Source organism: Mustela nivalis (assembly GCF_964662115.1).
Source record: "Mustela nivalis genome assembly, chromosome: 10".
Taxonomy (NCBI): Eukaryota; Metazoa; Chordata; class Mammalia; order Carnivora; family Mustelidae; genus Mustela; species Mustela nivalis.
In genome coordinates, this window is record NC_139029.1 from 61,097,141 (window position 1) to 61,124,053 (window position 26,913).

Sequence of the window (26,913 nt, forward strand, 5' to 3'; positions counted from 1 at the left end):
TAGTAGCATACTATATACCCCTGGGCACTTTCTGTTTTTGTTTTTACTTAATATATTTTGGATATCTTTCCATAGCAATGTATACAGAGCTTCCTCATTCTCTTTAACAGCTGCATTATCAATACAGTATAGTTTATTTAACCTTTCAATGGTACATAAGATATTTGTAATCTTTTGTTATTGTAAAGACTGCTCCTGGGGAGCCTGGGTACCATGGTGGGTTGGAGGTCTACCTTTGGCTTTGGTCCTGGTCTCTGGGTCCTTGGGATCCAGCCCTGCATGGGAAAGACTGCTTTTCCCTCTCCCTCTGCCTGCCACTCCCCCTGCTTGTTCTCTCCCCCCTCCTCTCTGCCAAGTAAAAGGATAAAATCTTAAATAAAAAGAAAAAGACTGCTGCTTTGAATATTCGTGCGTATAGTCACTTCATACTCAAAGGACTGTATGTATTTGTAGGATAAATACCTAGAAATAGAACTGCTGAATGTAATTACAAGAATTGCTAGAACACACACTTCCTATACAGATAACATTTTATTCACCATTGTACCCCTAGAACCTAGAATAATATTTGGCACATTCTAGACATCCAATACTTATTTGTTGAATGAATTTATAAAGTAGGAATTGAGGCTTGTTTTTTCATTCTTTCAGCAGTTACTGATTTAATCTGAATGGTACTTTTTGGATCTGATGCTTGTATTAGCATTTCTCTTTTAGGAAGTCTGACCACTCCTTCTCCCACTTGTTTTTTCTCCCTCTATCACATCCCTCCCCCATCTGACTTAGAGGCAAAACAAAGCTGGGGAAATTACACTAATATTTAGGGCCTTTTTTTTTTTTTTAAGACTTTTGAGAGATATTTGAGAGATAGCAGGAGAGAGAGATATATACAGAGCAAATAAAAGGGGGAAGGACAGAGGGAGAAGGCCCAGCAGACTACCAGCTTAACTATGCTCAGCAGAGAGCCTTACAAGGTAGGCAAGGCAGGGCTTCATTCCAGGAGCCTGAGATCCTGACCTGAGTCAATGTCAGAGACCTAACCCATTGAGCCACACAGGCATTTAGGGCAGACTTTTTTTTTTTTTTTTTAAAGATTTTATTTATTTATTTGACAGACAGGGATCACAAGTAGGCAGAGAGGCAGGCAAAGGGGCGGGGGACAGGCTCCCTGCTGAGCAGAGAGTAGGGCAGACTTCTTAAGACAAAAAGTATTAGGGCTATAGACAGTCATCAATGAATGGTACAAGGATCAACTCACCAGAAATAGATGCTAAACTTACATGCATTTAATAAAGTAGCTTCAAACTATAAATGAGAATATTGATTACAGGGAGAAAAAAAAAAATGAAATCTATCATCATAGCAGATTCAACACTCTTAATTATTGATAGCCCATATATGTCATTGTGTCAGAACACTTCTCCAAATCGTTACTGAATGTTAATACACTGTAAGGGTATAGGGTGCCAATATTTTCTAATGGGTGCTCAAAATACTTAAGTATGAAAGATCCAAGGAAGCACAAATGAAAATATCTGTAATAACACCCCTAGCAAATCTAAATATAGTCGGAAGTTTGTGAAAAGAACATGGATGGTCTTTTTTTTTTTTTTCCCAAAAGCAATTTACAAAACTTCCAGCTAGTAGCACTTGCTGAAGAAGTGAAGGGAGTGAGCCACATCCCAAACAGAAAAGGCGAACAGGAGGGACATGTAAACATTTTAACATTCACTCAGAAAACACTGAATACTTCCTACATGCAAGAATTCCACTAATTACCATCCACTCCAGATCTTCAGAGTTCAAAGAGCCTCAGGAACAAATTATTTTTTAAAAGTAATTCAGATACATATTACTTAAAACTTTCAAACACATCAAGGTCACCACAGGACGAGAAAATGACCGCCAGAGAACTTGGGTTCAGGCAGCGAGGACAGCTATGAGCATTTGGCGGGGTCCTAGGGCAGCCAAGCAACTGCTCCTTCCTACAGGCGGGAGTGTGGTCAGCTATGCCGGGAAGGGGCCTGGGGGGAGCTTATGCGCAGGCGCGTGCCGCCTAAATCTGCCCAGGAACGGTGGAAAGTTCTCTTTTCCGTCTCAGACATGGTGAGTGAGGCTGTCCTTTACTGTGACTGCGCGGGTGGCGTTTAGGTGGAGTAGTACTGAGCAGCTCAGTCGTTCTAATTGTTCAGCAAGTATTGGAGAACAGTTGGGTTAAGACACCGGCCGTGAAAGGGATTTCTTTAGGGTTCAGAGAGAGTGAAGTATTACTCAGCGTTTTATGCAGACCTCGCGGGCGCACGTACGGCTTCTAATTTTATCGAGGCTTCCTTCTACGAGGCAGGCCTCAAGGTTCAACGGCCCGATTTCTTAACTCCTCAAAAAAGCCGGGCCAGTCGGTGGTTCTTTTTCTCCTTTTTTTTCTATATTTTATGGCTCAAAACCGATAAAGTCATTACTGATACGTTCTTTGAAGATGCAGTAAATTTTAAGTGGGATCTGATGGAAATTCACTAATTTTTTTTCGGTAATGGTCATGACCTACTTAGAATGAGTTTTAGCTGGCTCGATTACAGTAAGAAATGCGGGGAACTAGAGCAGAATCCTCATTTCCTGGGGGCTTGTTGCAAATGAAGAAACTAAGACTAAAGCTGGAGAAGATGAAACTAAAGGAACTTACTGATAAGTTGATAACCTAGGATTAGTAAAATTTAATTAACTTACCTGCGAATTATGGGCTAGCTTTATTTTATAAATAAATACTTTACATTTTAATTTTAATGCTTCAGTTTTCTGCTGCATGTAAACTAAGTTCTGAATTGGCAAGATGGGCTGTTTTGTGGTGTTTACTTTTTAAGCGAAAGATAAGCAACAACAGATGAGGGTAATAATTTTTTGGGTCAATGATGAGCTGGCATGTATTCTGAATCCGAAGCTGATTATTACTACTTTAGCTCTAGAATTACTCTGAGACCTGAAAAATTACCCGAATCTTCCGAAGAGCTTTAGTGCCTAATTTCTTTCTGGTCAGATACCTAGTTTTTATATAGAAAGTTCTGTGCAGCAAGGTGGAATTAAGATGAAAAGTTCAGATGTATATTAAATATAAACACTGGGGTCAAGCATAAAAAAATGAACAATTACAAAGTCACTGCTTTTTTGTTTTGTGAAAGGGCACACCGCAGAAGGATGTTGTTATCAAGTCAGATGCACCTGACACGCTATTGTTAGAGAAGCATGCAGATTATATCGCGTCCTATGGCTCCAAGAAAGATGATTATGTATGTATGATTTTGTGTTGAAAGTTCCTTTTATTTTGAAGAAATGACACTCTTACGCATGAACAGTAAATGGGTCAGTATCTGTGGCCCGTGTTTCTTAAAAACGGTAACTCTTGCATGCGGAGGACTGAAGTTCTCTCCATGAGTGCAGTGAGTGTACCTTGGTATCAGAATTAACCACGGTTCTCAGAGGCTTTGATAGATCAAATAGATTCCCCATCTGCCTAGATGTTTAAGAGGTTTGAGGTAGAGAAGAGATTTGTATTTTTGTCCTTGAGGTATTACTTCCAAGGTCAGTGATGTGTTGGCATGTATTACCTGAATATATGGCTGATGTGTAATATCACTTTAGCTCTAGAATTACGCTGAGACCTTGAAAAAGTTTTACCTTAAGTTTCAAACCCTGAAGAATAGTTAGCCTCTTAGGGGGCTAAGTAATGAAACTGAAAGTAAATTTTTCCCTGTAGTATCCAAACAACTGAATTTACCATTTTGGGAAACATTGATGAATTGGTGACCTGTTAAATTCCCTAAGACTACTCACCAGACTGAAACTTAACATGTGTTGCATTGGTGACTAGCAAAAATTTATTTCTGATCTAGTCTCTGTACCAGTTTTTATGTCTCTGAGTAGCTTCTGTTAGCTATTTAAACTTTTGCATGCCTTGGCTATTTTGGTTTCAAGTTGTACCATTTACTAATAGGTAGTAGATAGGCTTTGTACATAGTCCATATATTAATAGAATTGATACTTGATAAATATGATGTAGATACTCTGAAAGAAATACTCTGTCCCCAAACTTGAAAAAAGTTGGTATATTTTTTTACTTATACGTCTGGTTAGATTTTAAGAGAGATTAAAGTCTTATTTGTATTGTTAGTTGCAGGTGAATTTATCATATGCATTGCAGATACTATCCTCTCCTGACCCCCAGTATTGATAGCCACAATTTAAAATTAACAGTTAGGATGAATTGAATTAAACAATAAGTATGACTAGTTTTTACATGTTCTATCACTTTAATAACCCTGCATCAATTCAAACTGGCACATTAAAATAATTGTGTATTTTAGGAATACTGTATGTCTGAGTATTTGAGAATGAGTGGTATCTATTGGGGTCTGACTGTAATGGATCTCATGGGACAACTACATCGGATGAATAGAGAAGAAATTCTGACATTCATTAAGTCATGTCAACATGAGTGTGGTGGAATAAGTGCCAGTATTGGACATGACCCTCATCTTTTGTATACTCTGAGTGCTGTCCAGGTAAATATTAAAATTTAGTAGTCTTGGTAGTGTATTCTCTTACCTGAGAATGGAGAAAGTGAACTGGGTATTAGGAACATGACAGTTGGTATCTGTCAAAAAAAGTTTCCCTAATCTTTTCAAATGAAGCCTGTATTTTACAAGGTCAATGATGTGATGGCATGTATTAGCTGAATCCAAAGTTGATGTAAATTGAAAAATTACACTGAGACCTTGAATGATAAAATGTTTATTTTCAGTATATGTAAATAATTTGAAAATCACCAGCTAGAGTTAAGTGGTTTAATTTTGATAATAGTGAAGATCCACGATTACGACTTGAAAGTCTACTTCTGGGGGTGTCTGGGTGGCTCAGTAATTAAGTGTCTTCCTTTAGCTCAGGACTGAGCCCTGCTTTGGACTCACTGCTCAGTGGAAAGCCTGCTTCTCCCTCTCCCACTCCCCCTGCTTGTGTTCCTCTCGCTGTCTCTAACTCTTGTCAAATAAATAAATACAATCTTCTAGAAAAATACTATAAAGTCTACTTCTGTATGTGTAAGTTAGTACAAAGTTTGGAATACGAAGTTGCAATTTATATGGAGGAAATAAATTCTTTGTTACTGGTTTGGGTTTGTTGATAAAGCCTGTGGCATAGTAGAAGATAGTCTGCACCTTTGCAAAAAGGTCACAATGCATAGACAGAAGGACATGCTTGCTTACAATTTAAAGGGTGGTTGAGGAAGAACGTCTTAGAACAAAGTAGCAGTGTTGAAGAAGTATTTACTTAATTTGTTTTGTTTTTGTTACAGATTCTTACTCTGTATGATAGTATTAATGTTATTGATGTAAATAAAGTTGTGGAATATGTTCAGAGTCTACAGAAAGAAGATGGTTCTTTTGCTGGAGATATTTGGGGTAATGTCAGTCTCATTCATGCTACCCAAAGTACCAATATTAAAATCTGTTCGGGTGTTTATTGTAGTGATAAGATTTGTTGAAAGTTTTTAAGTACAATGAGTTGGAGGCTTTGCTAATAATTATAAGGAGATTTTTAAGTTTTTGATCTTTTCAGGTCCCACTAAGCAGCTGGTCTTACTGAAGTTAAATGGTCTGCTGGAAGTTCCAGCATGCACTGTGTTAGTTTATCAGCATACCAGAGAACTGGAACAGAGGGGGCCAGTCTAAAATTTGAGGTAGGTGAAATTTTTTCCCCCAGTATTTGGTGGCTTTGTAAAGTTTTTTTTTTTTTTTTTTTTAATTATTTAATGAAGAGGGAGAGATATTCAAAAAACTTTACAAACTTACTGGATATTTGAGTGGAGGGAGGGAATAGTACTATACTTGATAAATGTAGATAATCTCTGCTTTAGGGCTGAATACAGTGCAGGCCGGAGAGACCAGCTGCTTCATGGGATGTGAAAATCTACTTTTATATAATAGGGTAAGTTTATTGTCATTGTTAGAAATTGAGTTATCTTTTTGGTTCTGTGTTACCTTCCCTTGTTGGGTGCTGTAAGCAACTTAAGATAGTTTTGCCGTATTTTTGGCAAATTTTCTAGTTCTTGGATTTCTTAGAAGTGATTTTACTTCAGATTCAGCTTTCGTCCTGCTAATTGAAAGTAAATGTTAAGCTTGAACTCATGGAAATTTAAACATGGTAGTTGTACAGTTTGTTTTCAGTTAATTGGCATTATATATTAAGATCAGATGCCTCTGGTAATACTTAGTTTTTATTTAATTTCCTTTTTCTTTTAGGAGAAATTGATACAAGATTCTCTTTCTGTGCAGTGGCAACCTTGGCCCTATTGGTAAGTTTTGAATATTGTATTGGAATAATTAAGTTCCCATGATTATTCTGGAATTCAGTAGGCTTATTTTTTCTGTTTGTAGGGGAAGCTAGATGCTATTAATGTGGAAAAGGCAATCGAATTTGTTTTATCGTGTATGAACTTTGATGGTGGATTTGGTTGCAGGCCAGGTTCTGAATCCCATGCTGGGCAGGTAATTTATTAATGGAGATTAAAATATGTAAGTTTTGAGGGGTTAAGTGAAAAATTGGGAAAATATATTAATAGCAGTTTCAGTGTTTGTTATGTATGACTGAAGTTAATTTAAATGTAATATGGGATGTTACATAAGAATTGCTTAAATGCAGATAAAGGCATTTTTATAGTAGTTGTGTATATATTCCCTGTTGGTGGAAGCCCCTGGCCCAGGCAACATAAGTAGATTTATTATCATGAAAGATATATTTTTATTTTCTACTATTTAACTGCCCCTCCCCCCCCAACAAAGTTTTGTTTATTTAATCTCTGTACCCAGTGTGGGGCTCAAACTCATAACCCTGGGATCAGGAGTTGCATGTTCTTCGCTTTTATTTTCCATTAGTTTTTAACTAAGTAGATGGAAACAATCTTTTCCCTGCCTATCCTAATACCTGTTTACTTGTGCCAGAGAGGCAGTTGTATTTGTAAGTAGTAGTTGTACTATTGTGCATTGTATCTGTAAGTAGGTGTCCAATAAAATTTGCTTTTAGAGCCACCTGACTGGCTCTGTAGGTAGAGCATAAGATCTTCATCTTGGGGTTGTGAGTTTGAGTCCCATGTTGGGTATAGAGAGTACTTAAAAATAAAATCCTTTTTAAAAAATTTTTGCTTTTAGCTATGAAGAAATGTTGACAATAATATATCATTGTAGAATTGGATCCTGGAATTAGTATGTTTGAATTTGTTCAGTTAGGTATATGATATTTATGTCTTTGCAGTTCTGACTTGTTAATAGAAAGCAAGTTTTTAGACATAAATGGCATTTTAATTAAGTAGTTTTTATTACTACACTACTGTTGAAAATTGTTATACACATGTACTTTATGTCTGTAATTTTAGATCTATTGTTGCACAGGATTTCTGGCTATTACTAGCCAGTTGCATCAAGTAAATTCTGATTTACTCGGTTGGTGGCTTTGTGAACGACAGTTGCCATCAGGTGGACTCAATGGAAGGCCAGAGAAGGTATTGATTCATAAGATACTGTGTTCTAATAGCTTTATAACTACTATAGCTTCTTGTAAATTGATAATGTGCTTTTACCCCTCCCCCCATTGCAATTTTTCTTCCTAAAAAATGCTCTTGGCAAAAGTAAAACAGCTGGAGTGGAGATACTTATTAATTATGGTATCCATTTAAAAGACTTGAAAAGATGTGTTCCTTCTGATCTTCTTTCTATGACAAAGCTTTCTTCTGGCCTTTCCAGTCATGAAGTGGATTCTGGAGTTACCTGAAGGAAAACAAAAAAATAGCAAATATCCTAGCTTAGAAATACATTTATATTTCAGACATAGTATGTATTCTTAAAGTGGTTTTTTCCCTATCTTGAGGGTCTTATATTTTCCAGCCAGTGAAATGAAGCTGTTTCTTTAAACTTTTAATTATAGACCTATACCAGGGAAAATTAGTCCTGCATTAAAAGCTTTCTGTAGGGGCGCCTGGGTGGCTCAGTGGGGTAAGCCTCTGCCTTCACCTCAGGTCATGATCTCGGTCCTGGGATCAAGCCGCACGTCAGGCTTTGTGCTTGGCAGGAAGCCTGCTTCCCCCTCTCCTTCTGCCTGCCTCTCTGCCTACTTGTGATCTCTCTTTCTGTCAAATAAAGAAATAAAATCTTGAAAAAAAAAAAGCATTCTTCATATTTGGGACCCAATGAGTCGTGTTAAATGAATACATGTATTTTGTACAGAAGTCTCTACGTCTACTTCATGGGTGTGAAAGGACAATTAATTTACCAAATCAATGACTTTTAAGAATTACATTGCAAAATTTTGTTTAAAATCCTTATTAAAATTTTTAAGAAAAACCCAATTTTTGGCATTTTGATTTGGAGAAAGGGGAATCAGATTTTCCTTTGCACATCCATAGTTGTCTTTCGCTCTCACATACTATGTTCTAAATTGGGTCTGTAAGGGCCAGGTAGTAAATGTTTCCACTTCTGTAAGATATATAGTCTTGTTGGCAAGTACATAACTACCCTAAAGAGTAGATGGTGCCATAAGAAACCAGTGGGGATAGCTGTGTTTAAGTAAAATAACAGTGGTTTCATTTGAATTTGATGTGATTTTCCTACACAAGACTGCGTTTTTTGTTTTTCTGGTTTTTTTGTTTGTTTGTTTTTGTTTTTTAGACTGTATTTTAAAAAACGATTTACACATACATAAAAAACTTCGGTTGTAGTCTAAGTTAGACTTCAAGGGCTATAGATTGCTGGATCCTTGACAGAAAATAAGATAGGGCATGGTGGTGATTTTGTCTGGGTCATTGTATTTTTATTTTAGATTTGCTTGTTCAGTATTTCTGAATAAGTTGGGTAGGGAAATACCCACAGGTGGTTTCTAGCTACTTACAGTCCAGTGAAAAACCTGCAACTTTCAACAGTTAGAAAATGGGTCAGGGTTGGGATTGCCAGGAATCTGCACTTACAATGTAGGACAGTTTTTTATGTGCTTATGAATCACCCAGCGATTTTGTCGAAATGATTCTTCAGTTGAAGGTGAGATATTCTGCATTCTTTAAACCCAAATGACCTGTGTTTGAGGAGCCAGGCTTTAGGTTATTTTTAAGCAAATTACATACCTACCTGGACAGTACTTGTTGTAAATGCTCTGACTAGGGAAGTAGAACATACATCACCATGGATTTCATGAGTGTTAACCACCAGCTTCTTGGATAAGGGACGTTTATTGCAGATAAAATAAAGGTACAGGGATAGTTGTTACTGAGTGCCTAAACTCTGAAACATTTAGTGTGGGTGTCTGTGGCTTGAAATGTTTGGTCTTATCCCAGTGATTATCTTTAAATCCAAGTAATTGTATTTATGAATTTTAGCATCTTTAACTGTATGTCAGTATATCCCTTAGTCTCCTCCTGCACCCCATGTTTGGACTAGAGAATAAAATTGTGGCAATTGCTTGTGGTTTTTTTCCCTCCTAGTTACCAGATGTATGCTATTCATGGTGGGTGTTGGCTTCCCTAAAGATAATTGGAAGGCTTCATTGGATTGATAGAGAGAAACTTAGAAGTTTCATTTTAGCATGTCAAGATGAAGAAACAGGAGGATTTGCAGACCGACCAGGAGATATGGCAAGTATATTTCTGACATGTTCATGTAATAGTTACATTGCTTTGAGTTACCTTTATGTCACTTCCAGGCTTAAAAATGGATGATATTCAGCGTTTTACTTTTTAAGCAGGATACTTTCTAGGTAACTTGAGAATATCTGAAGGGAAGACAAGTTTGCAGAAATTTCTCATCACTTAATTGTCAAAAAAAATTGTGTATGGTGAAAGGTCCTATGTTAAAAAAAGTTTGAAGTCATCATTTTTAGAAAACTAAGCATTTATTCAAGTAAAGAAAATATAATGGAATCCAATATAACTTGTTCAGAAGTAGGGTTTTAGAAGTTTGCATTTTTGTAATACTCTGTAAATTCTTATTTTTTAAATAGGTAGATCCTTTTCATACTTTATTTGGAATTGCTGGATTGTCACTTTTGGGAGAAGAACAGATAAAACCTGTTAGTCCTGTTTTTTGCATGCCTGAAGAAGTACTTCGGAGAGTGAATGTTCAGCCTGAATTAGTGAGCTAGACATTGATGGAGACGTGAGACACTGCTTAGTATATATAGTTTTGCCATCTTAACATTCCTGTAAAGTGCTTAACAAATTTAAAAATGACTACTGTGTTACTATTTTGTATATGAATTGTATTAATTTTAATAAATTATGTAATTATGCATAATGTAAAATAAAGATCTTTATCTTCAGCTTTAGATTTCCTTCCGCAATGCTATTTTTCTGAGTACAGTATTTTGTTTCTGCTTCATTGTATTTATTTGTATGTTTCCTTAACAGCAAACTCAATTTTAAAGAACTATCAAGAAGTCTTTTGTTCTGCTTGTTTTTCCCATGTGCTTCTTTCATGTTATATGATAATGGCTAATGTAAATTGATCTATATCAGTGAGAATGTTAATTGATTAAAAATTGATAAACCCATCCATATATGAATTAAAAGATGCACCAGAATAAATGGCTATTGAAATTTGGGACTATTTCATAAGTTTATGGTTACTTTGAATTGATCACAGTAATTTAGGTAAATGGCACATTGCACCATTTTAGAATAGGACAGCATTCTGGACTGCATCTTATTTTTTAAACATTTCTATGTCAGAATTCCAGCAACCTATCCAAGGAATTGTTGGCCCTTAAGGAAATAGAAGTTCGTAGTTTCCACAATATTTTTTGAAACTTCCAAAAGACTGGAATTGAGCACAAGTATTCTAAGACTTACATTCTTGATGAAAATAAAGTATTTCAATGAACATTTTTCTTGAAATGGAAGTTGAAATTTTCTCAAGCATGTTGGCAAATTCTAGTAGTTGTTTCAAGAATGATCAGTGGGCTCTTGGCTTGCTCAGTTGGTAGAGCATGCCACTCTTGATCTTGGGGTGGTCAGTTCAAGCCTCACAGTGGGGGTGGAGTTAACTAAAAAATGAGTAGTGGTGGTTCACTTAGACATCATTCACCAATGTCAATTGTAGCATCTTGATGAGAAAATGCTTACATGAGATTCTTGAAATGTCTACCATTATTTTGACAGTCTACTGAAGAGTTTAGGCTGAGTTGCCACTATTTTTCTGAAAGTTTGGAATTGGATGGAACATAATCTTAAATGGTATCACTGGAAGTATTTGAAGGAATTTTGAGGATTTCAGTCATTGCATGTGGGTGAACTGTGCTGTTAGACACCTGACTTAACTGAGGTAATTCAGCAACTACATGAATTCAGTTTTTCTTACTATCGAAGTATAGTTGGCAGTGTTCCATTAGTTTCAGGTGTACAACATAGTGATTCCACAAGTCGGTTAGGTTATGGTCAGTAATGTTTGAATATATTCCAATTGCAGTATCCAGAGTATTTTCTCAATCCTAGTTTCTTTGGGAAGTTGGTACTATTTCTATATTCAAGAAAATAGGCACAAAACTTAATTTCATGGAGGTAATTTGTTGCAAAGCTAGAGTTTGGGTTTATATAGTCTATTCTTACTAATTTGTACCTACAGTTTGAGAAACTGGGAGCTGTCCAAGAGAGATCTCATCCATTGACCTACTTTTTAGTTTATTGCCGATACAATAATATGCTTAATGGGTGAATATTCTCTTGTGATAATGACAACATCCTTGTGGATATTTAAACTGCAGGAGGTTAATGGCTCCTTTTTGCGTTTCTCCACAAGAGAATGTTAGGTGGGCTGAACACTGACATTTGTCTACACCATCATAGGCGTTTGGTGTCTAGTGATGGACAGTCTGTAAACTTAAAAAAACTATATTTGGGGGTGTGGGAGATGTTCAAAAGCAAAACCATTAGTAAAATACAGTGCCGTGAGACCAACGGGCTACCAAATTTGATGGTCATTGATAGGCTTTGAAAAGTTGTGTTCAGCTGATCCCAGCAGATTGAAGAGAGCGGTACTTCAGACTAAGCTCAAAGCCAAATCCTATGGTGGGTGAAAGGGCTGGGCACCGGAAGGAGTAGGGCCCCCAGGCATGGGGTGGGGGTGGGAAGCTGGGGTTCGCTGCGCCTGCGCACGGCTCTGCGTCTGCGTGCCGTGCTCAGGCCTTTTCCTGCGACGCTTCTCTAACTTCGGGTCAGTGAAGGGACACTCCGCCATCTCAGACTTCTGCTTGGGAAGATTTGTGAGAATGCGGAGGTCTGAGGTCTCAACAGTCTCCCCGTCGGTCCCTGCAGCTTCCATCGCTTTGGGAGAACCTCGGTCTCAGGGTCCTTATAATTTCGGACTCCAGGAGACTCCTCAGAGCAGGCCTTCAGCGCAGGCCTCTGCGTCCACCACTTCTGGCACGTCAGCAGCCGCCGGCGACCGGAGCAGCAGCACAAGCCTCCCTCGCCACCCGCCTGGCGCCGGGCTAGCACCAGGCAAGGAGTATTTGGATGGATTCACGGGTAGCTGGAGCGCTGCAGCCCCGGGAGGTTGCCCAGCGCGGTGGCGGGTGTTACTTCAGACAAGTTTCAGTGGTGATGTGGTTGAGAGGATGGGAATGGGGTGCTCTGGGAGTTTATGGGTCTGAGTGAGTGAAAGCCTGGGCTCCTCAAGTTGGTGAATTTTTTTTTCTTTCCATTTATAAAGCATTTTAAAAAATTATTATTATTATTTAAAAATTTCATTTATTTAACATCACAAGTAGGCAGAGAGGCAGGCAGAGAGGGAGAGAGAGAGAGAGAGAGGAGGAAGCAGGCTCCCCGCTGAGCAGAGAGCCCAACACAGGGCTCAATCCCAGGACCCTGAGATCATGACCTGGGATGAAGGCAGAGGCTTAACCCACTGAGCCACCCAGGCGCCCCTAAAATTATTTTTATTAACATATAATGTATTATTTGCCCCAGGGGTACAGGTCTGTGAATCGACAGGTTTACACATTTCACAGCATTCACTATGGCGCATACTCTCCCTAAGGTCCATAACCCAGCCACCCTCTTCCCTACCCCTCTCCCCCCAGCAACCCTCAGGCTGTTTTGTGAGATTGTCTTTTATGGTTTGTCTCCCTCCCGATCCCATCTACAAATTGGTTTTATTACAAGGTGGGGATAGGTAAATGACTCAGTTCTGAGGAAGGCTGCAGTAAAACCTTATTTAATACCCGTCTGTCTCCCTCCCAAAAGTATATGACAAATGACAGAATTTGTGGAGTTTGGTGATAGGAGTGGTTCCTCTTGGCTTCTGAACTAGGATGAAATGAGAATAGATTCAATCCAGCATTTCATCTAATTCAGTTGAATAATATGTTCAAGTATTTAACAGTGTATGTCTTTCAATTCAAGTTCAACCCTTTTATTTTGTATTTGGACAACTCCCTCTTTGTGGAAAAACTATCACTGTTTTCACACACCTTTTAGCCATAATAATAATAAGGTAAATGCCAAATCCAGGGCTCACTTTTCAGTTCCCCTGTGTTTAATGTTCTTGACCAGTCTTCTCTTGAACTCTTAATTTGGTTTCCCTAATTCTACTCATCCCTGTTTTTCTTCTTTCGGAGAACTGCTTTGCCTATCGTTATCAGTTCCCAAATTATGGTCTGTCCTTAGAGTTTTGGGGTTTTTTTCTAGGTCACTTCTTGGATGTGATTATCACTACTGGGTTCTCCCCTATGCTCCAGATTCCTATTTCAAACTGTCTTCTGAAGTTCCTAGGAGGAGAGACCAATGCACACCTCAGACTTACTATATGATTAGTTGAATTCATCTCTCTACAGTTCCGTGAGCTGTTTCTTAACTCTATCCCTGGATTGTCTGAATCGTAAACCTGTAAGACTTCAACAAATTTCTCGCATCATCCAGTTAATAAGTCCTATTTTTTATCTTTTAAATATTTTTTTCTGTTTCTGTGCCCTTATAGGCTCTCATTATTTTATGTGTGAATTATTGCATCAAACTCTAGCATTGGTGACTGGACTACTTCCTGATAAAGTGGGTTTTGTAGGAGAATCAGTTTTTAGAAGGAAAATGAATTTTGTATGGACATTATGAATATGAATAACCTTTAGGATATCCATATAATCACTCTGAGGCAATTGAATATATGGATCTTGGATTAAGAAGAGAAATTTAGGAGAGATTCAGATTTGAAAGTCACCAGTATATTTGAGGCCAGAGGAGAGAAGATAAAGACACAGCAAAATAGAGGTCAAGGAAATTGGAGGGCAACTAAGACAAGTGACTAAGTTTCCAGAGGGAGCTTAAAATCTAAAAGTAACCTGAGGACAAGAAACATCCCTCTCTGTCTCTAGTTCCTGGTAACCACTCCCTTCCTTAGTTCCTTTAAGTCTGTGGTGGAGCACACAGTTTTATGTGCTTCTTTATGATGATATCCTTACACTGCGTCCACACTTTTGTAAATACTTTATCAAATTTCTCAAAGTATCCTAGTTTGAATGTGTCATCCAGTTTCTGCTGGTACCTGTGTAAAGGAGTCTGATTTAGTCCCATGGTGGTTATGGAGAGACAGTGAGGAATTGTGAGAAAGGAAATTTCTTTTTTGGAAAGATCATTGGTGATATGTGAAGAATGGATTAAAGAGGCATAATACTAGAAGCAAGGCCTGAAGAAGATACAGGCTTAAAATGGGCCAATAAGAGTAGAGATGGGGAGAAATTTTAGTGATATTAAACATTTTTTTACTAGACTTACTTATTGGGTGTTAAGATTGATGAAAGTGGGGGCTCAGTGGGTTAAAGCCTCTGCCTTCGGCTCAGGTCATGATCCCAGGGTCCTGGGATCCAGCCCCGCATCGGGCCCTCTGCTCAGGAGGGAGCCTGCTTCCTCCTCCCTCTCTCTCTGCCTGCCTCTCTGCCTACTTGTGATCTCTTATCTGTCAAATAAGATAAATAAAATCTTAAAAAAAAATTGATGAAAGTGGAATTAAGAATGATTCCTTAGTTTATGACTTAAGTGACAAGGTGCAAGATGTTATAGTTGGCCACAGCTGGTAATAAATAAGCTTTGAGGAGAAGATGGAGTATATTTTTTGAACATTTAAAAGTCTGGAAAGATCTCTAAAAGTTTATATCCAAAAGGTAGTTAAATTTAGGGACCTAGAGCTGCACTGATAGAACTTTCTGTGATGAAGAAATATTTTATATCTGTGTGAATATGGTAGCCAACAGCCAAATGTGGCTTTTGAACATTTAAAATGTGGCTAGTGAGGCAGAATTTTTAATTTTAGTTATTTTTTATTTAAATAGTCACATGCAGTCAGTAGCTACTGTATTGAATAATGCATTTATAGACCTGAGAATGGGTCTTGCATTTTTAAAGGGCTGAAGAGTAAAAGAAAAATATTTTGTGATGTGAAAATTATGAGAAATTCAGATTTTAGTGTCTGGAAGTAAAGTTTTATTGAAACATAGCCATGCTCATTCATTTACTGTTGTCTATGGCTGCTTTCCCAATATAGTGTCTGAGTTGAGTAATACCAGCAGAATGTATGGTCCACAAATCCTAAAATATTTACCATCTGGCCCTTTATTTAAAAAGTTTGCCAAAATGTGCTTTACAGTTTAAGAGAAGTTAGGGCTTTATATGAAGGTTGAAGGATATAAATAACTAGAAATAGATATTACTAGAGACCAATATAATAGATGAGATGCCCAGAGAAGATGTGTGACGGTAATTTGTGAGAGAAGGTAAAAAGGTGTGGAACGTTGGGAAGCCAAGAGTTAAGAGGCAGACAGAGGAAAAAGAATCTGGCAAAGTAACCTAAAAGCAAGTGGTAAAGGAGAAGCAGAGTTGTCATGGAAGTGAAGGGGAATAGGAGAAAAGACCCCCAATATGTAATTTTAAGAACTTTTATGTGCCAGGACATTAAGGTAGGCTGCTTCATATATATTCTTTCTGATTTTAAGGCAATTCTGTTAAGTGATATATCAGTAGGAAAGTGCCTGGACATTCCCTGTGAATCCAAGTGAGTCTAAAACCCTTTTTATACTATTTGTATGGAAGGAAGGAGTTTCAATGAAGTCAAATCAAATGAGGAAAAGAGGTCTTGTAATTGCTATATACAGTAAACATAAATGATGTATTTGAAGATTTAGAAGGCAGTTTATGATTCTATCAAGAGTAGTCTCCATTTGAAGAAGCATATTAATAAGTCCTTTTCCTTATATTTTAGTACAAGATTATTTATCAATAGTACCATTAAATTTGTCATAATTTGCTGTATTTTTAGAAGTCATCAGATAAAGTTTTATAGACAGTAAACATGATATAAATTATATTGATTAAAATATTGCATAATTCTGAAAATTTAAGAACTGATATTAAATTTTTGAATTTAGGTTCACACTTCAGGAATAAAAGATCTAATGCAGAAAACACATTTGCATCAAATTTTAATTTTGGTACAAGCTCATCTTCTACACGAGATAGTAATTATCCTCAAATACTGAAAACTCCATTGTCTGCTGGAAATCCCCAGAGATCAGGTTACAAAAATTGGACACCACAAATGGGATATTCAGGTAAAATGAAAATGAGTGGAATGTTGATCGAGATGACTTTAAAACTTTTAAGACTTGTAAATTGTAAATTAGGGTGGTTAAGTTCATTTGAAGTTATTTGTAACTAATACAGATGGCTGAAAGAAAAATATCTAGTCCATAATTGAAGGATAATGCTACCCATATCCATAATTGAAGGATAATTAAGTTAATACTACATGTGTCTGATATCATTTGTTAACAAGTGCAGGTCTGCATTATTTTAACTATTCTGACAAAAAAAAAAAAGAGAAAACTCTCCCTTTTATACATGATATTTACTGAAATCTAGAAGTTGGTCCTGATACTACTATTGTACAGGATTTTTTTTAATACTTAAATTTTAGTTTTTATCTAAATCTAGTTTCTCTTGAAGGGAAAATGGATGAAATAGTTCTTTGTGTGTAAGTATTCTCTAAGGTACATGCAGTGAAATTTCTTGGATACAGGATATATGAATGTATACATTTACAAGATAATAACAAATTGTTTTTCTAAGTGCTTCTACCAGTGTACACTATTACTAGCAACACATGAGAGTTCTTGTTGGTCTGCATCCTCTCCAACAGTTGGTATCGTCAGACTTCTTAATATTTACCAGTCTAGCAGTTGTAAGATACTAACTGTAGTCTGAATTTGTATTTTCCTGGTTATTAATGAGGTTTATTACCTTTTGTGTACTTTTTGACCATATAGCTTTCATTTTTGTGTGTGTGAAATGACTGTTCATGTGTATTATCTATTTTTCTTTAGGTTTATTTTTCTGGGTTTGTAGAAATTCTTTATACATTCTGAATATATATTCAGAGTATATATTCTTTTGATAAGTACTTATATTGTGTATATCTTCTCTAGGTTTGTGACTTGTCTTCCTCCTTTTCTTATGATGTTCTTGGATAAACAGAAGTTCTTAATTTTATACATTTTTAGTCAATGTTCTGTCTCCACTTTTTAAAAATCTTTTACAGTTTTTTTTTTTTTTATGTCTCTTAGGCTTCTTTCTTTCTCCCTTTCCTCCTTCCTTCCTATTTCTTTCTCTCTTTCTTTCTTTCTTTCTTTCTTTCATAAATTACACCCGTTGTGGGGCTTAAACTCATGACCCTGAGATTAAGAGTCACATGCTCTGGGGTGCCTGAGTGGCTCAGTGGGTTAAAGCCTCTGCCTTCGGCTCAGGTCATGATCTCAGGGTCCTGGGATCGAGCCCCGCATCGGGCTCTCTGCTCTGCGGGGAGCTTGCTTCTTCCTCTCTCTCTGCCTGCCTCTCTGCCTACTTGTGATCTCTCTCTGTCAAATAAATAAATAAAATCTTTAAAAAAAAAAAAAAAAGAGTCACATGCTCTACCCACTGAGCCAACCAGGTACCCTATTAGGCTGTTTCTTTAATTATGTTGTTTACATCTGTATCACTAAAGACTTTTTTGTACTTATATTAAAAACTCCCAGTATGATTGTAGACTTGTCTGCTTCTCTAGTAGTTCTTTTATTCTTTTTTTTTTTTTTTTTGCATATTTTGAAGCTATTTTAGTAGGAGCCCAATAATTTAGCATTGGTATGTTGTAGTATGAAATGACTCTCTTCATCTCTAAATATAATTTTTGCTTTAAAGTTTATTTTGTTGGCTATTAACATAGAAATTCCTTTTCTTTAGGTTAGTAGTTTATATGATACATATTTCTGAAATTTTTGACTTCCAGACTTCCAGCCTTTGTACCTGGTATTTCCTATGCTTAGGAACACTCTCTTCCCCTTTTCATACAGTCAATTCTTATTTATTCCTCAAGTCTAAGCTTAAATGTTTTACCTTTCAGAAAGCTTTCTGTAATCCTATAAGTCTAGGTTGAATCTCTCTGCTACCTGCTCCCATTTCACTTCACATTTTACTAATGATATTGGTATTTTAATTGTCTTTTTTTCCACTGCACTGTAAAATCCATGAAGGCAGAGACTAGCAGTCTGGATCTAATTTGAAGATTGAACCATATAATGATTTAAACAAGGGTGATTTAATATAAAGAACTATTAAACTATGATAGAAGACTCACTGTAGGATAGAAGAAAACTCTGTAAAGTACTCTAGAACTGAGGGGAGGCCCAAGAGGTCATATTTGGAAGCAGGCTCTTTTCAGGATTCATCTCCAAGTCTGGGGTATAGATCTCCTTGGAGAAAGTGAAGTTGAACCTACTAAATGGCAGAGGCTGCAGGTTTGCCATTTGCTCATTTTACAAGATAATAACAAATTGTTTTTCTAAGTGCTTCTACCAGTGTACACTATTACTAGCAACATATGAGAGTTCTTGTTGGTCTGCATCCTCTCCAGTGGTTGGTATTGTCAGGCTTCTTAATATTTACTATATGCTGACCCCCCGGGAACTGTTGCTAGATGGGGAATTTAACGTTGATCTCTGCTGTTGGTAGGTTAGGTACTCACAGTGTGGTTGACCAGGTCAGCCTTGGTAAGAGGAGGTTCATGATGTTGAGCCCATGCATATCCTTGCCACCATGGCTGCTTTGTTCATAGATTTACTAAAGAAGCACTGGATTGGCTGGGAAAAGAGGCTGGTTGACATCCATTGAGTGTATCATTTTGTCTACCTGATTATTAAGAGTTCCCTCTATAATAGTTGCCCTTTAGTGGGCATTCACATGAGACACAAATTTTTTCAAAGTTTATGCCCATTCAAAGAGGTCCATCTGCATACTTTCCCCTCACCTTTTCTTATTACCTTCTAATCCCGTTTCTTCCTAGTCCCTGACTATTCAGGTAGACCATTACCAACTGCTTATGAATGAGTCTAAATCTGTACTTCTGGTATAGTACTACCTTATCCCAGACATGGTAGATAACCAAAGGTTCTGGTCAAAGTTCTGCTCAACAAAAGATCAAAGTGAATGAAACCGCTAAAAAAATTAGAATAAAATACTAATGCATATCAAATATCTCAGTGAAAGAGTTTTATAACAGAAAAGCAAAGGAAGAAATTATAAAGTAAAAAGATTATCTATACAAAAGCAGAAATCTTCAAGCTATCAGATCAAGATTGATTGGTAGCAACTATAAATCATTTTCATTGATTTACAAAATTTTCATAAACAGATGGAAAACACGTAGATTTAATAAAAACTGTAGAAAAAGACATGAACATCTCAAAAGAAAATATAGAAAATGAGTGGATATGTTAAATCTGTTCAATTTTGACAGCAATTTTCAAAAATACAAATTTAAGTGTCAGTAAATTAAATTGGGACTATAGGGGAGGGGAGGGAAAACTGGGAATAAATCAGAGAGGGAGACAAAGCATGAGGGACTCTGGATTCTGGAAACCAAACAAGGTTACAGAAGGGAGAGGAGTTGGGGGATGGGGTAACTGGGTGATGGGTATTAAGGAGGGCACATGTGATGAGCACTGGGTTTTATATGCAACTAATGAATCATTGAACATAATAATAATAAATACAAGGAAAAATGAATTAGTAATAATAATATAATACATTTCAGAAGTTAGTAATGGTAAACACACAGTAAAATTGATTTTTCTCATATACTACTGATGGAATCAAAAATTGGGGGAAAAAAAAGAATTGATAAAGGGGCACTTGTCTGGCTTAGTTGGTAGAGCATGTCTCTTAATATTCAGTGTTGTGGGTTTGAGCCCCATGTTGGATATAGAGATTATTTAAATAAAATTTTTTAAAAATTTTGTATAATTCTGAAAGAAATTTGGTAATACATATGCGATCCTTAACAAATGGTTTTCCTTTGTTCTAATAATTGACTTCTAAAAATCTACAGTAACGAAACAATAGACCCACAAAAAGCATTAGGCACTAGAGTGCTCATTATATTATTACATCAGAGATAACAGTATAAGCATTCTTTTAGAAGTTTAAGGGAGATATCTTCTGAGTCTACCAAATTTCTATTGGAACTTGGTATTTATTTTCCAATTAAAAATAGGAAGGTCGTATTTTACTGCAGAATTTAAACTGCCTTAGATCTAATATAAACTCATACATCTAATATAAACTCAATCATAATGTATAAATCAGATGGCTTTCCTAGCAAAGAGGGTTTGGAAATCTAGACATAATATATATATATTTTTTTTTTTGAAAAAAGAAAAAAACCTTTATTTATTGGTGTTACAATAAAGTTAAAAATATTAATATTCTCCAAGGCCCCCCTCCTTGGAGACCTCTTCTTCCTCTCCAGCCTTAATGTCACATCACTTTCCACTTTCTCCTTTCACATTTTTAAGTATCTTCAACCCAGTACTCTTTTACGTAGGTCTCTTACTTCTGCTTGGAATTGCTTCTCTCTTATCTCTCTTATCCTTTTCTCAATTGCCTAGTTAATTCCTACAAATTCATTATTCATGTCTGCTCAAATGTCAGTTCTGTGGGGATATTTTTCTGGGTTCTTTATTCTTGGTTGGATTTTATGTTATAAACTCTTCTTTTTTTTTTTTTTTGATTTTTTTTTTTAAATTTTTATTTTTTATAAACATATATTTTTATCCCCAGGGGTACAGGTCTGTGAATCACCAGGTTTACACACTTCACAGCACTCACCAAAGCACATACCCTCCCCAATGTCCATAATCCCACCCTCTTCTCCCAAACCCCCTCCCCCCATCAACCCTCAGTTTGTTTTGTGAGATTAAGAGTCACTTATGGTTTGTCTCCCTCCCAATCCCATCTTGTTTCATTTATTCTTCTCCTACCCACTTAAGCCTCCATGTTGCATCACCACTTCCTCATATCAGGGAGATCATATGATAGTTGTCTTTCTCTGCTTGACTTATTTCGCTAAGCATGATTCGCTCTAGTTCCATCCATGTTGTCGCAAATGGCAAGATTTCATTTCTTTTGATGGCTGCATAGTATTCCATTGTGTATATATACCACATCTTCTTGATCCATTCATCTGTTGATGGACATCTAGGTTCTTTCCATAGTTTGGCTATTGTGGACATTGCTGCTATAAACATTCGGGTGCATGTGCCCCTTTGGATCACTACATTTGTATCTTTAGGGTAAATACCCAATAGTGCAATTGCTGGGTCATAGGGCAGTTCTATTTTCAACATTCTGAGGAACCTCCATGCTGTTTTCCAGAGTGGCTGCACCAGCTTGCATTCCCACCAACAATGTAGGAGGGTTCCCCTTTCTCCACATCCTCGCCAGCATCTGTCATTTCCTGACTTGTTGATTTTAGCCATTCTGACTGGTGTGAGGTGATATCTCATTGTGGTTTTGATTTGTATTTCCCTGATGCCGAGTGATATGGAGCACTTTTTCATGTGTCTGTTGGCCATCTGGATGTCTTCTTTACAGAAATGTCTGTTCATGTCCTCTGCCCATTTCTTGATTGGATTATTTGTTCTTTGGGTGTTGAGTTTGCTAAGTTCTTTATAGATTCTGGACACTAGTCCTTTATCTGATATGTCGTTTGCAAATATCTTCTCCCATTCTGTCAGTTGTCTTTTGATTGTGTTAACTGTTTCCTTTGCTGTGCAAAAGCTTTTGATCTTGATGAAATCCCAATAGTTCATTTTTTCCCTTGCTTCCCTTGCCTTTTGCGTTGTTCCTAGGAAGATGTTGCTGCGGCAGAGGTCGAAGAGGTTGCTGCCTGTGTTCTCCTCAAGGATTTTGATGGATTCCTTTCTCACATTGAGATCCTTCATCCATTTTGAGTCTATTTTTGTGTGTGGTGTAAGGAAATGGTCCAATTTCATTTTTCTACATGTGGCTGTCCAGTTTTCCCAGCACCATTTATTGAAGAGGCTGTCTTTTTTCCATTGGACATTCTTTCCTGCTTTGTCGAAGATGAGTTGACCATAGATTTGAGGGTCTATTTCTGGGCTCTCTATTCTGTTCCATTGATCTATGTGTCTGTTTTTGTGCCAGTACCATGCTGTCTTGATGATGACAGCTTTGTAATAGAGCTTGAAGTCCGGAATTGTGATGCCACCAACGTTGGCTTTCCTTTTCAATATCCCTTTGGCTATTCGAGGTCTTTTCTGGTTCCATATAAATTTTAGCATTATTTGTTCCATTTCTTTGAAAAAGATGGATGGTACTTTGATAGGAATTGCATTAAATGTGTAGATTGCTTTAGGTAGCATAGACATTTTCACAATATTTATTCTTCCAATCCAGGAGCATGGAACATTTTTCCATTTCTTTGTGTCTTCCTCAATTTCTTTCATGAGTACTTTATAGTTTTCTGAGTATAGATTCTGTGTCTCTTTGGTTAGGTTTATTCCTAGATATCTTATGGTTTTGGATGCAATTGTAAATGGGATTGACTCCTTAATATCTCTTTCTTCTGTCTTGCTGTTGGTGTAGAGAAATGCAACTGATTTCTGTGCATTGATTTTATATCCTGACACTTTACTGAATTTCTGTATAAGTTCTAGCAGTTTTGGAGTGGAGTCTTTTGGGTTTTCCACATATAGTATCATATCATCTGCGAAGAGTGATAATTTGACTTCTTCTTTGCCGATTTGGATGCCTTTAATTTCCTTTTGTCTGATTGCTGAGGCTAGGACCTCTAGTACTATGTTGAATAGCAGTGGTGATAATGGACATCCCTGCCGTGTTCCTGACCTTAGTGGAAAAGCTTTCAGTTTTTCTCCATTGAGAATGATATTTGCGGTGGGTTTTTCATAGATGGCTTTGATGATATTGAGGTATGTGCCCTCTATCCCTACACTTTGAAGAGTTTTGATCAGGAAGGGATGCTGTACTTTGTCAAATGCTTTTTCAGCATCTATTGAGAGTATCATATGGTTCTTGTTCTTTCTTTTATTGATGTGTTGTATCACATTGACTGATTTGCGGATGTTGAACCAACCTTGCAGCCCTGGAATAAATCCCACTTGGTCGTGGTGAATAATCTTTTTAATGTACTGTTGAATCCTATTGGCTAGTATTTTGTTGAGTATTTTCGCATCTGTGTTCATCAAGGATATCGGTCTATAGCTCTCATTTTTGGTGGGATCCTTGTCTGGTTTTGGGATCAAGGTGATGCTGGCCTCATAAAATGAGTTTGGAAGTTTTCCTTCCATTTCTATTTTTTGGAACAGTTTCAGGAGAATAGGAATTAGTTCTTCTTTAAATGTTTGGTAGAATTTCCCCGGGAAGCCGTCTGGCCCTGGGCTTTTGTTTGTTTGGAGATTTTTAATGACTGTTTCAATCTCCTTACTGGTTATGGGTCTGTTCAGGCTTTCTATTTCTTCCTGGTTCAGTTGTGGTAGTTTATATGTTTCTAGGAATGCATCCATTTCTTCCACATTGTCAAATTTATTGCCGTAGAGTTGCTCATAGTATGTTCTTATAATAGTTTGTATTTCTTTGGTGTTAGTTGTGATCTCTCCTCTTTCATTCATGATTTTATTTATTTGGGTCCTTTCTCTTTTCTTTTTGATAAGTCGGGCCAGGGGTTTATCAATTTTATTAATTCTTTCAAAGAACCAGCTCCTAGTTTTGTTGATTTGTTCTATTGTTTTTTTGGTTTCTATTTCATTGATTTCTGCTCTGATCTTTATGATTTCTCTTCTCCTGCTGGGCTTAGGGTTTCTTTCTTGTTCTTTCTCCAGCTCCTTTAGGTGTAGGGTTAGGTTGTGTACCTGAGACCTTTCTTGTTTCTTGAGAAAGGCTTGTACCGCTATATATTTTCCTCTCAGGACTGCCTTTGTTGTGTCCCACAGATTTTGAACTGTTGTATTTTCATTATCATTTGTTTCCATGATTTTTTTCAATTCTTCTTTAATTTCCCGGTTGACCCATTCATTCTTTAGAAGGATACTGTTTAGTCTCCATGTATTTGGGTTCTTTCCAAACTTCCTTTTGTGGTTGAGTTCTAGCTTTAGAGCATTGTGGTCTGAAAATATGCAGGGAATGATCCCAATCTTTTGATACCGGTTGAGTCCTGATTTAGGACCGAGGATGTGATCTATTCTGGAGAATGTTCCATGTGCACTAGAGAAGAATGTGTATTCTGTTGCTTTGGGATGAAATATTCTGAATATATCTGTGATGTCAATCTGGTCCAGTGTGTTGTTTAAGGCCTTTATTTCCTTGCTGATCTTTTGCTTGGATGACCTGTCCATTTCAGTGAGGGGAGTGTTAAAGTCCCCTACTATTATTGTATTATTGTTGATGTGTTTCTTTGATTTTGTTATTAATTGGTTTATATAGTTGGCTGCTCCCACGTTGGGGGCATAGATATTTAAAATTGTTAAATCTTCTTGTTGGACAGACCCTTTGAGTATGATATAGTGTCCTTCCTCATCTCTTATTATAGTCTTTGGCTTAAAATCTAATTGATCTGATATAAGGATTGCCACTCCTGCTTTCTTCTGATGTCCATTAGCATGGTAAATTCTTTTCCACCCCCTCACTTTAAATCTGGAGGTGTCTTCGGGCTTAAAATGAGTTTCTTGGAGGCAACATATAGATGGGTTTTGTTTTTTTATCCATTCTGATACCCTGTGTCTTTTGACAGGGGCATTTAGCCCATTCACATTCAGGGTAACTATTGAGAGATATGAATTTAGTGCCATTGTATTGCCTGTAAGGTGACTGTTACTGTATATGGTCTCTGTTCCTTTCTGATCTACCACTTGTAGGCTCTCTCTTTGCTTAGAGGACCCCTTTCAATATTTCCTGTAGAGCTGGTTTGGTATTTGCAAATTCTTTCAGTTGTTGTTTGTCCTGGAAGCTTTTAATCTCTCCTTCTATTTTCAATGATAGCCTAGCTGGATATAGTATTCTGGGCTGCATGTTTTTCTCGTTTAGTGCTCTAAAAATATCATGCCAGCTCTTTCTGGCCTGCCAGGTCTCTGTGGATAAGTCAGCTGCCAATCTAATATTTTTACCATTGTATGTTACAGACTTCTTTTCCCGGGCTGCTTTCAGGATTTTCTCTTTGTCACTGAGACTTGTAAATTTTACTATTAGGTGACGGGGTGTGGGCCTATTCTTATTGATTTTGAGGGGCGTTCTCTGAACCTCCTGAATTTTGATGCTCATTCCCTTTGCCATATTGGGGAAATTCTCCCCAATAATTCTCTCCAGTATACCTTCTGCTCCCCTCTCTCTTTCTTCTTCTTCTGGAATCCCAATTATTCTAATGTTGTTTCGTCTTATGGTGTCACTTATCTCTCGAATTCTCCCCTCGTGGTCCAGTAGCTGTTTGTCCCTCTTTTGCTCAGCTTATTTATTCTCTGTCATTTGGTCTTCTATATCACTAATTCTTTCTTCTGCCTCATTTATCCTAGCAGTTAGAGCCTCCATTTTTGATTGCACCTCATTAATAGCTTTTTTGATTTCAACTTGGTTAGATTTTAGTTCTTTTATTTCTCCAGAAAGGGCTTTTATATCTCTCGAGAGGGTTTCTCTAATATCTTCCATGCCTTTTTCGAGCCCGGCTAGAACCTTGAGAATTGTCATTCTGAACTCTAGATCTGACATATTACCAATGTCTGTATTGATTAGGTCCCTAGCCTTCGGTACTGCCTCTTGTTCTTTTTTTTGTGTTGAATTTTTACGTCTTGTCATTTTGGCCAGATAAGAGTAAATAAAGGGGCAAGTAAAATACTAAAAGGGTGGCAACAACCCCAGGAAAATATGCTTTAACCAAATTAGAAGAGATCCAAAATCGTGAGTGGGGAGAAAGGGGATAAAAAAAGGTTCAAAAAGGAAGAAAGAAAAAAAAAGAACAAAAAAAAAAAAAAAGAAAAGAAAAAAAATTTTTAAAAAAGAAAACACCTGAGAAAAATGTAAAAAAGAAAAAATATATATATTAGATAAACTAGTAAAAAATCGTTAAAAAAGAAAAAGGTAACAGTTTAAAAAAAAAAAATTTATCCGAAGGCGAGAAGAAAAAAAAAAAAATGAAAAAGAAAAAATTAAATTAACTGCAAGACTAAAAAAAATCACAGGAAAAAAGCCATGAGTTCCGTGCTTGGCTTTCTCCTCCTCTGGAATTCTGCTGCTCTCCTTGGTATTGAAACCGCACTCCTTGGTAGGTGAACTTGGTCTCGGCTGGATTTCTTGTTGATCTTCTGGGGGAGGGGCCTGTTGTAGTGATTCTCAAGTGTCTTTGCCCCAGGCGGAATTACACCGCCCTTACCCGGGGCCGGGGTGAGTAATCTGCTCGGGTTTGCTTTCAGGAGCTTTTGTTCCCTGAGCGCTTTCCGTAGAGTTCCGGGGGACGGGAATACAAATGGCGGCCTCCTGGTCTCTGGCCGGAGAGCCCAGGGCTGCACTCC

The 26,913-nt window shown here is 37.1% G+C and overlaps 2 protein-coding genes across 5 annotated transcripts in view; both read left to right on the forward strand.

The window, feature by feature from the left end:
- The first annotated feature begins 2,015 nt into the window (after positions 1-2,015).
- RABGGTB (Rab geranylgeranyltransferase subunit beta) lies at positions 2,016-10,625 on the forward strand. 4 transcript variants are annotated; one of them, XM_082686588.1, is made up of 9 exons: positions 2,016-2,106; positions 3,174-3,281; positions 4,356-4,553; positions 5,342-5,447; positions 6,288-6,340; positions 6,423-6,533; positions 7,418-7,543; positions 9,512-9,665; positions 10,031-10,625. In XM_082686588.1, exons 1-9 carry the CDS (start codon positions 2,038-2,040, stop codon positions 10,165-10,167), a joined length of 1,062 nt encoding a protein of 353 aa, XP_082542714.1. In that variant the 5' UTR covers positions 2,016-2,037; the 3' UTR covers positions 10,168-10,625. The 4 variants fall into 4 exon arrangements, with proteins under 4 accessions (XP_082542714.1, XP_082542715.1, XP_082542716.1 ...); XM_082686589.1 differs by having other exon boundaries at positions 9,512-9,661; positions 10,027-10,625; XM_082686590.1 differs by lacking the exon at positions 6,423-6,533.
- Positions 10,626-12,171: 1,546 nt separating this feature from the next.
- The window catches only part of MSH4 (mutS homolog 4), a 106,741-nt gene continuing 91,999 nt past the window's right edge, over positions 12,172-26,913 (forward strand). The window contains exons 1-2 of the mRNA XM_082686597.1: positions 12,172-12,520; positions 16,435-16,617. Coding sequence (XP_082542723.1) covers positions 12,289-12,520; positions 16,435-16,617 — 415 coding nt within the window. The 5' untranslated portion in view covers positions 12,172-12,288. The remainder of the gene's footprint in view (positions 12,521-16,434; positions 16,618-26,913) is intronic.